Genomic DNA, 14,851 nt, shown 5'->3' with positions numbered 1-14,851 from the left:
ATTAAAATTGCAGTAACGATAAGTGCCATCACACGCTTAAAAACCGCATCTTTATTCTATATGAAATTCTTTTTTCAGGTCGTGGCCTTAGGTAAAATCTTGGCTTTGATCTGTTAATTTAGCATTTATTGCACTATGAATGGATTTCCCTATTGGACAATCATGAGGAATCATTACGAATAGAAAATTTAATTTAAAGAATAGCTCGCTTCTGCTTGAATAGGGTATTAATAAATACTTATTAAGTGGTTTATGATTAAGTAGATTTCGTTATTTTCAACATCATTTAGCTGCTAAAATTATTTCTTATTCACTCAGTGACCTAGTCTGGACTACTTACGAAATAATGTTTTTCACTTTCCACAAAATGTCATTAACTCGCATCTTGCTTGCAATACATGTTGTTGCCACACATTTGGCAAGATAGATTAAAGCGTATCGCCGCATTAAGTACACAGGGGTATATTTTACTCAACAATGGTTAAACAAGCTGCACTCACTGGAGCGATGTTTGCCTCGCATACGCCGCGCCTGCCGCACGGTACCATCGCTATGCGACGACGACTGTATCTTTTCCAAGTATTAAGCACGAAATGTTTGCTGTTAGTAATAGTTTTAAGGAAACAGTTGGTTTATAATTATGTTGACGAACTGTAAAAGTTTATGTTATAATTGCTTATGATTTGATATGCGTTAACATTGGTTTATAACTAGTATAGAATAGCTTAGTGCTCTTTTATACGTCTAGGATAAAAAGCGCCCATTCTTTCTAAACTATGCAATAAAAAAAGATAATCATCTCCGATAATACTTTTGAGGATATTTTGGAAAAGTCCAAGAAATATGCAAACTTTATGTACTTTACATTTAACATTTTATGAATATCATTAAATATACGCATATCAGCCAGATACCTTCTTCCGCGTCGCATTTTACTATACATATACATTGTTTCTGTAAATAAACATAATATAGCTATAAAACTTGTTACAGAATCAATAGAAAATGTTATTTTAATGGTCACAGCAACACTCCATAACCGTCAAAATGGCAACTATTTTTACAAAACTAGCTCTCGTCTAAAATTTATTGATTATTGACTTTTGTATTTAATTTCAAAGTGATTTTGTAAATCCGTTACTACTTATGATCAATATAATGGAATTTGACCTTGATAATCAACCAATACAATAATCATATTACGAGATACTCATAGTAACCAGGGTATCCGATTTAAAGGACCCTGCTGAAGAAATCTTCACCAGTCTCTCAGTCGGAATCCTCATCGTCCGAACTATTTAATGTCTGTTTATTGGTCAGCTATGTAATTTATACAAATCGCTGGCACAGCTAGTAATAGAATGCTGTTCGTAACTCAAGAACGGTTGCAGCGAATACTTATTGAATGCCTTGCGGAATGCTACGCTATCAATTTTGTGAACGACGCAGACGTCAACTGGAACCTGAGACCTTTGTAATTGCGCAGCACTATAGATCGCTAACCGTCCAAATCGGTTTTGAAAAATTACTTACAGTCCATCATAGATCTTAAACGGAGTTAAATAGAAGTCTGAAAACACACTGATGAGTATGCCGATTAGCAAAATCGTAGTTTATAATGTAAATAAAAAATCCTATTCTAAAACGTCTGATTTAAAATATCGCTACTTGGCTAGCAGTACGTTAATACGTTCCAAACGAATGCCTAAGCTTTAAGTGGAGGTATGAACGTCAACATCTACGTAAATCTCCAGAAAAGCCAAGCTTAAAGAAAATTATTTCCATTGCCAGTGAAAAATCTTTAACTAGAAAACATTAAAACATTCGTCGTTTATACAGAATTGACTTTCTTAGATGACGCTGAATTGTCTTACTATGGCGAGTAGAAATATAATTTATTCTAGATTTGAATTAACACTAAAATCATATCATTATTAGGCTACTCGACAGGTATATAAGTACGTAATACAATGTGTATTAGAATATAATTAAATATTGTACTATCAGACGTCAAATAAAATCAAAAGCTTCCTACTTAGATAGCTAACGTTTTATATCTTAATTTATGAACCTTCACACGTCCATAACATTAAAACTCGTAATTTGTAACATTGAAATACTTTTAAAGAAATTCGTTTCGAATTGACAGTACTGGCTACGATTTATAATAGTGTAGCCGTCACCTTGTTACGTGAATCGTGATTAAGGCCCACTCTTCACCAAAACGGCACGCTAACCGTATTTTAGAAGCCAACTATTCAAGATATATAATACATATTCACCGTGTTTTTATAGTCTTGGGAACTCTAATGGGAACTAGTAGTAATGCAACTAAATCTCACGTACTACTACGATCGGTGCCATTCATACTTATGAATAATTGTCGCGGCGTTACTACCATTATCAAACTCGAACGAGTGAAAAATATTATCAGAAACGATTTTTTTACTATCAACAGTACAATTAATTCAGTGTTTCTTTTTGGTCCTACAAATTGTTCTAAGTAAACACATTTTGGTTCCAAAATGACTACAAAATAACGGTGTAGAATAAAATTAATCATTTTTGTTTCAAATTGGTAGTTTTCTTATAATTTGGATATAGTTTTGTTAAATCCATAATGTGAATGCTATTAATATTTTTGATTCCATACATCTCCTTCGCAACGTACAAATTTGATTGCAACTAACATTAGATAGACAATTTACAAGGAATATTTTGGCAGTTTAAGATTTTCAAAAAGACTTAATTTTTTTAACAAATCTATTCGTAAATCTGTAAATTCCTGCCCGAAATTATTGCGCCGCCGCGCCGTTAGGCTTTACTAACGTCTACCCAGTTCGGTACTCGGCTGGATTTCCATTTATTAGGACGAACGATTCCCTGTTTCGAGACGCTTTAAACCGATCCCTCTTGTCAACCATAGCAGAGCATTGTCCATAACTTGGGGTGATTTAAAGAGAATTAACATGCTCGATTTTCGATACGTGTTTTAGTTGGATTGCATTCCATGTAATTCATTGTATTTCATCGGAACACTCTATTTTACTGTACATTCGTCCATAGATTTATTTGATTTTGTTAAATAGCATGAGGGTTTAATGATTGGGATAGTTATGTGAAATGATATTAAAAATCACTATGTTTATGGAATCAAGATATATCAAAGCGTTTGATATATTTAACATTATTTCTATTTATTTGTATGCATTTAAAAATATTATTAAAAACGTATGCCTGGTCCATTAAAAATGCAAAAAAAATTGTTATTCATCGACAGTTAGTGATGGCAATAAAATTTGATTTATTGGTACATCTTAATAGGCAACATCGAATATTGGGATTGGCATTATAAATTACCTAAACCAGTTATACCCTGTTACCAAGTATGGCTTTGCTCGTATGTGTACTTTCTTGGTATGAAATCCTACTGTTAAGTTTACAGAATAATAAGTGGTGAATAAGTAGATCCGGGAAATGGTCTTTCGGTGCAGTGGCCTTATTCTTTAGATCAGTGTAAAATCGTAGCAAGGCCGCGTTTAGTTATCATCGTGAAATCACCTCGGTATGATAGAATACCAATTAAAATTAACATAAACGCGATAAGGTGCGTTACCTGCTCAGATTATTTGCTTGTTTTGAACTATCAGAGAAACGTGTGGCATAATTGGAATTAAGTAAGAAGAAGGTATGAAAAATATATTTTTATTTCTAAAATTTGGATAGTTTTTTATTTGGTTGATTGCGAGGTTAAGCGAAAAATCGGTGAAATATCAAAATACGGAATAAGTTGTCCTACATTAAAAAAAACGCATACAACAAACAAGTATCAAACACTATACACCGGATACATTTATACGAACTCAATACTAAATGTAGACAATGTAGCGTACATATAAAGTTAAAGGTGGCGACACATGTCCGATCCAAAAGGGGCCAACAGTAATATGTTTCGGAACGGTTTGTCCTTTTAACACGTAAACTTTTATACTAACATGTTAAGTACGGTCGACGACTCAAGCATCTACCGGTATTGATATAAATACACAATAATAACATCAGTGATATAACGTATACTGCCCACTTCTGAGCAATGGGACTCTTCTACTGCTCATATTTATACATCTATGCATATAATACAACAGCAGGCCCCGGTATATTTTGGACTATAAGAGTAATAGAACACAAATCAGCGACTTTTTAATTAGTCTAGTTTCTTCGAAACTTTCGCACAAATTTTCATGGATTAATCACAAGTGAACGGAATATATGTTATTAAGAGCAAAATAATAACTTTTTCATTGAAATCGAATATAGAAAAATAGTTTACGCCATTTTAATATCATTGCAGCTTACTTTAAAACTTTGGTTACAACTTTTTTACGCGGACGGTGTTGCAGCCAGAAAATTAGTATTTTAACGGACATCAAAGCTAAAGGATAATTAATATCAACAATGATAGCAATATGTCGGTATCTTATCCCCTCAGGCTATTCTAATCGAAGGTACAAGAGTTACACCCACGTTTACGAACTTTAAACAACGAGAACAAATCATGTAAAATAATTGAACCTAAACACAAGAATATGCCAAATGTTTAACTTTTAGCTTTCTTGCAGTCATTTTCGGTTAATTTACAAACTAATTAACCTTAGGAGTGATGAGAAGTAAAAAAAAATAATTGTAATGTAATGGCAATTTTTAAGAATTTTCCACCTTGCTGTCTTTTAAGGCTGATTTTAGCCAAAATAGCCCCCATGAAGAACTATGGTTTTTTAATGAATATGTAAGCTGGGAGTCTGTAGAAGTTTTTGACCTAACTTAGAACCACGGAGTCACCTGTTTAGTTTTTTTAATTTCAAGAAGAAAATTTAAGTCATAATTCATAGAACGTAAGTTTTTCACTTTACACCAAAATTTTCATAACTTTCATTAAAGTTACGAAGCTGGTTGCTGTTAGCAAAAAAGTACAACTAATGAAAATTTTGTTGCAACTAAAAAATCTCCAATAAGTCTTCTACTTTTAAGAAAAAATAAACATTTAATCGTTCAAACCGAAAATTCTCAAAACATCTGAAAAATATTTATAACTCGAAAACTATGAAAAATCTCGGAACATACATGGGGGTGATTCGGATACCCCTAGAAGTGCTCTATCTGTGGACCTCCACTTGACACTACTTTCTGGGACACCCTGTATATGTAGGTACTTAATTTATTAAAATCAATAAAACACGTCATATTTTGACATTTCCATCAACGAGCTATCTCAATACCAAAATTCATTAAAATCGATTAAGCCAAATGGCATCCTTTTATAGTTAAATAACTCTGAAACGCTGCACAGATGTGGCAATTACATAATACCCACAATTAATATTCGACTTACATCGACATCAGTCAAACTGCCAACAATAATAAGCTCTCGGGGCAGACAAAATTATTCCACTCGTACACGTATATTCGCGTTAAAAGCGAACAGTCCGAGCCGGGGAGCATCGTGCGATAACATTACGAGCCGATAGCGGAAAATAATCCCCTTAATGCTCAAAATAAACGCCCGCTACATTGACAACGGCTGATTAAATTAATTATAGCGTAAATTAATAGCGCAAGTGAAGCGCCCCTCGACAGTTTGTTCGACGTTGCCACTGGAGTCAATTACTCCGTTTGTTATTTGTCGATACGCGTCGCAATGATATAATAATATCAACCCTGTATCATATACTGTCCCACTGCTGGGGACCTGCTTTATTTATTTCTAAAAGGGTTTACACCTTAGTCCACCACACTGGCCTAGTGCGGATTGGTAGAATTCACATGCTATGTATTTTTTTATAGAGAACGTCTCAGGTATGCAAGATTCCTCACGATGTTATCTTTCAAACTCAAAGCAAGTGATAATTGACAAAAAATAGTCACATAACATTTTCGAAAAGTAAGAGTTGGGTGCCCTTGAACGGGCGGACATTCGTGTCGGCCGTCCATTCCACTCCCAATAAAAAGGCAATCGTCGCCTTGTTAACGTGTGGCATCTTCAATGAACGCTGCGCTTTTTTTCTATACTTATATATAATATGACAATTGTTGTATGTTGAACAGCTTAGGTAAATTGAACCTTATTAGGCATATTACATACTTGATTATTCTTTATTATTAGCAATAATCAACACCACACAAGACTCGCTGTGTTGTACCGTAATAATTAGGAGATTCGCAACACATCCGCCTTCAAAACATGTAGCTCGAAGCATAATTTTCAATTTTCACGGTGGATTTACCGACATCTATAACACGAGATGATGAAGGCTTTGTTCCTGTTTTACGGGTAAAGAATAATTTGGCAAGCGTTACGCGGCATACGTAAGTAGGTATAGTCCAATCTGCTCGGAAGGGGGTTTCCGACGCCCGCCGCCGCGCCGCCACCGCCTGTCTGACATATGCCTCACATTTATTTACACGACACAGATTAATTCCACGTCATCCGACATATATCCACTGTTACTCTCATCGTTTTCAATCATATCGTCAAGCTGTTGATGTACATGAGATAAGCGCTGCGTGTGACGCCGCGGACAGTCGGCCGTCGTAGCGCAATAAATGTTCCAAAGTATTTGTAGGCATTGAAACGAAAACAAAAAATAGGTCACTGGAAATCGTTTATGTTTTTTTTGTTAAATCTTACTAATATACCACATAAAGAGTGCACTTAAAATAATGAAAGTAACGACTAATTGGACGAGTTATAATAAACTAATAATACTGAAACGAAAATAAACGTGGACAACAAACCTAATAAATATAGAAACCACGAAGCAAACAGACATAGCAGAAAGCCATTACCTTGGAGTGGTAATTTTCTAAGTATGTTAGCCGGCGGGGTCGACCTAATCCGTATAATTCTGTTGACACTGCTACAAACGATCTCGGAGCTAATCCCTTCCCATTTACCAATTATTGAAATAATAACTTAATGACGTTAGAGCAAATAAAACAAGTCCTAATGTAAACTTTTGAATGGAAAAGGCGTGTTCGTGGAATACTCATATCATAGATAATGTTATTTTGTAGCCATCTGCGTCCGAGGAAAACTGGAATGTTCCTGTCACAAACCAACAAGTTCTTAAGAGGTTGATGGTACGGAATTATACCAGTTGTTTTACACATATCTAAAACTTAATAGAGTACAGCCTTAAATTTTCAGTTCCCGTGCCTCTTTAGCCCTTACTGCCAAAAGTAACCAACACAAGCAACAAAAATATCCCTGACTAATCTAACCAATGACCAAACCAATAAATATCCATACAACCCGCACCGAACTAGTGAACGGCGCAAACCCGTAATTTTAAGCATTAACAGGCGTATGTTCTAGACATATTAAATGCCGTGTTAAATAAATGAGTATTGTACCAAACGGATTTAGCAGAAGCTTTTGCCTTTTAAACAATAAACGCGATCTCACTTGCAAATTGTAATTACCTCTTTCTTTTTCACTCAACAGACCGAGGCTTAAGATCTTATTCAAAAGTGTTGCGTATTTCAAACCTTGAAATAAAAAAGTCCCGTAGAAAAAATAATGTAACAAAGAGAACATTTTTATACTGCAAGTGTACGAAACAAACCAACAAAGCATAAAAAGTAAATATGAGAAATGTTCGGGTCAGCACATAAAAAAGAACATTATCATAAGAGATCGTAATACACATTAAAAAACTAACAGAATAGTAATAGCTCTTGGTTTTATGTCCATAACTGTCCAAAAAGTTTCAATATAGTGTGTTCAAGTATTGAATGTGTAGTATGATACGTTTATCCGGAGAAAATCTCCTGTTTTTATGGACGTCTCAATCTAAAGTTTGGCAATTGTTTTTCGTTAACTCATTGCCGGCCCACTGAATGTTTTTGCGGCAAATACTTAAATTATATCGTATGGAAATAAATAAAGGTATTTTCATTTTAATGACCAAATTTATCAAATTTAGGTAAACAGAATAATGGCTTCTAAAACTATTTTATAAAGTCATACGGCATGTCTGGAATGTTCAAAACTAGTGATAAATACAGTACGAAGATAAATTATTAGGTCAAAAACCAAACGAAAGTTTCTAAACTACTAATTATGTACAACTGACGCATGCGATAGTAGCAACATACTACTAATTTTATCCACAGCAAATTATTTTATAGACATTAAAAGAAACAAGCCAGCCATAAAATCAAAACTAGACGTACCAGACGTTAGAGTTAGTAGTTTAAGTAATCTACTAAGTCTAAGTAGTCTTAACCTTTACAAAGGGTTCGTATATCATTGAATCAAACATTTTATTTCGCCAGTACATATCGACAATAAATAACACAACTTTACCGTCAGTTTACGCGTACAAATCACTCAGTGCCATAAGGTGCAAAAATTTAATGCCGCCGACAGCCGACCAAATTTATAATTCGGATTATGATATCAACACACGCAGTTTTAGGTCTATATACAAACTGACCCGATACATTAAAAGCATCTGGTGGAAAGAACGTAAAAATAAGGAAAGTTGACGTCGGCCGTAGACCGTTCACGCTATAATAAAAACTAAGCCTCTCTCCGCAGTCAAAGTTTCTCAAAAGTCTAATATGTATCACCAGGTCAATTATAAATAATTTCCTCATTACACTGTACTTTATTTTAATAAGCTCACTACGTTTGATGTTAATTGTTTACGACGATACTCGACGCTGTAGATTTTAATTAATCCGAGAAAAAAAATATCTTCTTTGCTATTATGACTTGGATTTTTTCGGAAACATACAACTTGCTCCACTTTGCTTTGTAACATGACGAATATTAATTAGAATATTAATGACGTGTTCGTAGAATAAACCCCAATTTTATATTTAAAAGGAGGTTCTATACACTTAACTATGTAGTCATTCACCAAATTGGCAAGACTTAATTTCGTTGCTTTTTTACTTATTTTAACAGGCGATAAAGTCTTAGAATAAATTACGCTTTATCCAAAAGGCATCCCGTGAGATTTGCACCGAGAAATCTTAAAAATCTAGCGTCATTTTGGCTGACGTTGTCGGCTTACAGTAGACTTAGCTATAACCCTGGTGATATTTCATTTATCTGGTCTACGATACCAGATAACAAACAACTGTTAGTGAACATTATGTACAAGTATTATCTATACTAATATATAAACCTGAAGAGTTTGTTTGAACAAGACAATCTCTGGAAATATTTAAGCAATTTTGAAACACAAACCACTTACAGGAAACTTCATTACTTCTGCATATTATAGGCCAATTTTATCCCGGAAGAATATTTATTTCGGAAAAACTTTTTCATGCGGTTGGAGCCGCAGGCAAAACCTAGTATATTATAAGAATAGCTTAATAAATAAAAGACAGTCATGAGGTACTAATAATAAAATTTCATTTTTAAGTATTTATTGGCTGATAATTATAATAATTATAACAGTGTATAATTATAATGTTATAACTTATTAGCTATTGCTCGCGGCTCCACCCGAGAGAAAAATAAAAATTCCACGATAAAAGTCCTGCAATATAAATATATAGCAGGACTTTTATCCCGGAAAACACTTTTTCACGCGATCAAATGGAGCCTATATTACAAATTAGACCTTTAGCAATACATTAGTGAAAACTGAATTCCATTCCATGCAATACTTTTTACGTTATGCCTATACAAACGTGCATACAAAAATTTAACAAAAAAACTATTGTTTTAGCTTCTACTACTCTATATAAAGACCCGCCATATTAATTTCGAATATGTCCTAATCAAGTCTTTTCGAATAGTGTATTTAATTGTAGCAATCCGAGGACCATGACAGTTCAATCAATAAAGCCTTATAAGAACTGAAGACCCGGAATCAATTGGCGTCGAAACATATCTTGCATTTAATGAATTATTCGTACGTGATATGACGGAGGGGTGGGTACTCCAACGTATTAGTGTTATGTAAGTCACCGAACCTACATCAAGATTTTTCAGCTAAAATATACTACGCTATCAAAAGTGCGAGACAATTTTATTGTCATATCTATAGTTAATTAAGAACTTTAAGACTTATACTACAATTGCACAAAACTCGCGTTTATCCGAGAGAATGGTGCGGCCCAAGATGTGATGAGGGCAAGCATATTAGGCACAAATTCCAACCTCCGGGCGGAAAGCAAAAAACCCAAATACTAAAATTCCATCACTATTTTTATGCTATAGTTATTTGAACACTTAAGTTTCGTACAAATAACGAATTTATTTTAGTATTTTTGTACGTTCACAGGTGAATTGTCATCGATTTGAAAGTTTAAGCTTTATTTGTTATTGTATATTATACTAAAATCTTTGTAGTATAAACGTTAAGAAGATTAGGTCCCTTGTGTTAAAAATACATTTGAAAAGTATACTTCGCTTGATATTCTATATTCGTGTCAATAAATAAAGGTAGACTAAGTAAAATCATTTCTTTTTTTTTCGTTAGTCCTAAACCCGTTTATTCTTTTAATATATTAATGAATTTATACTCAACGAAGCATTGCTCGCATATTCGTCCGCCTGGAAAACCTTTCTAGCTCCAAAAGTTCTTAAAACACTATGACACCAGCGCCATCAATCTAAAAATCACACTAAACAATTATTATTTCCTGTGGAAATAGAGTATTAGGTTAAAAATAACCAAATTTAATAAGCTGTGTGCAAAACTAAGCTGTTTCTGCGTTTACTTCTAGCACACAAACCTAAACATTTTCACAACCTTTGGCATTTATATTAGTATGAAATAAGATAAGATAAGATGTAAAATATCGTATTAATCAATTTATACACAATGCTGCATCCAAAAGATGTAATACCTCACCGAATCCAGTTGGATTATTGTTAATATACCGGCGTTGTTGCTCATAGTTATGAGCAACAACGCCTGTATATTCCAGTTAATTTATCTATCTTCTATCTATACTTATAATAAATCTGTAGAGAGGCCAATTCTGTACATGATATATATTTCCAAAATAACTATCAGGGGTTGATTAGGGATCGATACTGATGCCAAAAATGCAATTAGTAAAATTTTTGTCTGTCTGTCTGTATAACCGTTATAGAAACAAAAACTGCTCGACGGATTTTAACGAAACTTGGTACAATTATTTTTCATACTCCTGAGCTGGTTATAGTATACTTTTCATCACGCTACAATTAATAGAAGCAGAGCAGTGAAGGGAAATGTTGGGAAAACGGGAGAAGTTACTCCATTTTTTAAGCTTCCGTCGCGTGTGCAACCTTAATGGTTAAAGCTACACAGAAATCATGTATGACGGAAATGTTCTCCTTAAAATTTTCCATTTATTTTCCATTTATTCCCAAAGAGTTTTAGGTTACGTTCGGTGAAAGGCTACCAGACTTGTAACTTTGTGATCGCGGACAGTTTGCTTTTACGACATGTGTGTGACAGAACGTGGTGTCATGAATATCTACCCGAACCACTGTCTCACGCATATTATTTTCTGATAGTTCTTTAGTATTTCTATGAAGAACAGATTCCAGCCAAAGGCTTCAAAATATCGAGCCGCGCATGCAATGAAACTACACCACTGAGGCAGTCAATGTTATAGAAAATATTTGGCTGGGCACATTTTATGATTATATTCAAGCAAGATTTATTAATTATTGACCTAGCGAAAATAAAATCGCTCACGATATAGACAATACTACATATTGTTAATAAATAACGCTGACAAAAAAAAAATATCGAAGTTCACCGACACCGGGACTCGAGATAATAACATAATTATAAAATATAAAATAAATGCGAATATAATGGACCAATCCTAAAATATACACTTCTTTAAAAGTACTTTGTACAATCCGTATCTTAACAAATAAAAACAGTAAAATTAATAAAACCGTCTTAATAATTAAAAATAACTGTCTTCGCCTTAAAGCCCCACTCAACTTTGATAATGATTTCGCTGCGTATTATTTTATTTTATCGCCATGGAACGCCAGAACCCTAAAAGCAATAACGATTTGTTGCAAAGCACGGACAATAAATCCATATTTTTCTCCAGCCAGACTACAGCTATAAATTCCATGCCGGCATACTATGCCCGTATGCTTGCAAAACAATAAATTGCCAATGCCCGGCGCACACTCTAGTTATATTCATAAAGCAATGGACAACCAGAGTTTTATTTAATCACCGGCAGGCGTGCCATGCAAATCCCGGTCAAAAACCGATATATTATGGCGCATTATTCAATGAGATCTATAACATATTCAGGGAAGGCAAATACTAAAATACAATAATTTAACTGCTTTTCAATTATCTCTACTGAATACCATACATTATCTTAAATAGGGGCAGGAATAAATGTACATGCTTTTTGAATTTAAAATTGTTGTATATATTTCTTTTGTTATGTCCATGAGTGTATACACTAATGGAATATAATATGTTTTATATTGTTCCTTACAGTATAAATAACTTGAGAAACTAAAATGACTACAATATTGAAATAAATCATATAACGTGTATTTACTTAAAATCTATTTGCCCTTGTTGCAGGAGTCGTATTCGCCCAAAACACGGAGGAGATACAACATGCCTTCATGTTCTCGATGGGCCAACAATCTGGGCCGAATCGAACTCGGCTAGACTTCCAGCTGTACGTCGACATAATTAACACGGCGGATGCCTTCAAACTCTCCAGGCTCAGTAAGTGCTTTTTATTAAATTATCTACCCTCTTCAACTTACTCTCACTGTATATAATGCATCGTTAAGTTTAACAGCAATTGCAGCGCAAATACGTATATATATGCTCTATAATTGAATATGTATTCAATGGACGTAAGTTTTAATTTGACATTATTCTGATGAGTAAATCTTGTTAGATGCAATTAAAAGAACGGTGTTAATTATTATATAAGCACTCTTGTAGACTCCAATGATTAAAAATTGAAATATAGACAAAACATTATCTATGAAAAGCATCATTTCGATATTGCAATTTCCAAAAACATACACAACCTTACTCTACAAAATTGTGTACCAAACAAATTATTACGTACCATGTTTATTACACAATATTAAACCTTCGCATGTACGACATAATATTTGAACCAATACTATTAACAATATTGGATTGAATAGAACAATGGGCGGACGCCGGCAGCTTACTTATATAGTAATCAATATGGGTCCTCAAGGTTTGACAGCTTATTGGAGACACACTCAGCTCACAGTTTACTTATCACTGTTGAGGGTCGACCCAAACTCCAACGTCCCAACATACCCATCCATTATTGTCGTCATAATAGCCCCAAAGTTATTCGTAGACGACGAAAATTACTTAAATAGTAATTGAAAAATATTACGCAGCCTTGTAAAACGAATTACTCAACTGTTCTAGGAAATTAAGTTTTGTTAAAAGGATTTCCTGGTCCGAATTTACAGAATTCGCAGTACATTGTTTCAATTTTCATGATGAGCGTATTGGTACCCCAAAATAGAAACACGTTTAATAATTTTAATTAAGTATTATTTAAACATTTAATAACGAGGTTTATTCAGAAAACATATAGTGTAATAGGAGAATGAACGAGAAGTAGCTAAAAAGTGGCTGGCAAGATTCGAAGTTTTAAGTTCGAACGCCTTTACTAGGTCTCCAGTCAAGAAAATTAAGTTTGTACTTTGCGGTGTCCTCCTTGACACGGCGTTCTCATTTGAATGCAAGACGAACCTTCCTTTTTATTTCGCCACGTCACGGTAGGCTGATCAAAACACTTTGGTGCCGAGCGACGCAAATTTTCGCAACAACCCGTTTCTACACCTATTTCTTTTCAACGGCAAAAATGAACTTATCCCCGTTGAAGTTCAAGTCGTATTTTCAACGTAGCTATTTTTGAATAATTGTTATAATAATCCATTGTTTTTAAAGAACGTGATCGTAATATATTTCAATAGTTTTGTACGTTATATTTTAAATTTTTATAAGCTAAACACCTACCGATGAAAATTTATTGAAAGCTTTTCTATTGTAAACTTACAAAAAATAAAAAAAACACCACATCATTAAGTAATATTACTACAGAAATTGGAAACACTTAAAGGAAAAACGGAAAAAAATATGTATTTTATAACCAAAAGTTGTATCCGTGCTTCTGTGTACGTACACACTTTTCCTACCTTGTTGAAAACTCGTTTACATAGTATCAATAGACTAGAGAGGAAGTAAGCCCACATAATCTTGGATCCAATTTTGCCTGCATCATGGAAACAAAATTATTTTTATTGAAGATAATCATCTACCTTACACAAATATCAAAGTACTAACTTATATGTGGAGAAGATCGCCAGGCTATTTGCATATTGTAGATACCTACATTGTGTCCGTGGTGGTTAGTTTATTTCCAATGTTTATTTACTATAACAGCAATAAAGTCAGGCCTTAGTTATTGTCCCTGGTAGTCTTCGTATTCCGTGATTGCTTTGACAAAGTTAATAATTCTTCAAATTTAACTGCATTGTAAAACGTATGTAAAATTGAGCTAAAGCAATAAAAAGACCTCACCCCGATAGAAATTCGCTGTCAAAAAACTTAAGCCGCTTATAAAATGTACATTTATATTTATTTGTTTTACATGTATGTACAAAGGCGATTTTTGCTCGTAGTCGTTTGTCTACTGATGTGCAATTAACTTAACGTTCTCTCCATCTGTGAGATAAATACGAACAGAAACGTATTAAAGTGATATATCTAAAGTGTAGCCAATTGTTGGCACTTTAAAGAATTCTAATTAGTCCATTACAGTGTTACAAATACGGATGAAA

The 14,851-nt window shown here is 33.9% G+C and overlaps 1 protein-coding gene across 1 annotated transcript in view; it reads left to right on the top strand.

The window, feature by feature from the left end:
• Nucleotides 1-12,592: 12,592 nt before the first annotated feature.
• The window catches only part of LOC115441172 (glutamate receptor 1), a 63,754-nt gene continuing 61,495 nt past the window's right edge, over nt 12,593-14,851 (top strand). Inside the window, exon 1 of the mRNA XM_030165829.2 lies at nt 12,593-12,734. Coding sequence (XP_030021689.2) covers nt 12,629-12,734 — 106 coding nt within the window. The 5' untranslated portion in view covers nt 12,593-12,628. The remainder of the gene's footprint in view (nt 12,735-14,851) is intronic.

Source organism: Manduca sexta, chromosome 27, assembly GCF_014839805.1.
Source record: "Manduca sexta isolate Smith_Timp_Sample1 chromosome 27, JHU_Msex_v1.0, whole genome shotgun sequence".
NCBI lineage: Eukaryota > Metazoa > Arthropoda > Insecta > Lepidoptera > Sphingidae > Manduca > Manduca sexta.
The sequence above is the reverse complement of the archived record's forward strand: the minus strand, read 5'-3'. Positions and strand labels throughout refer to the sequence as shown.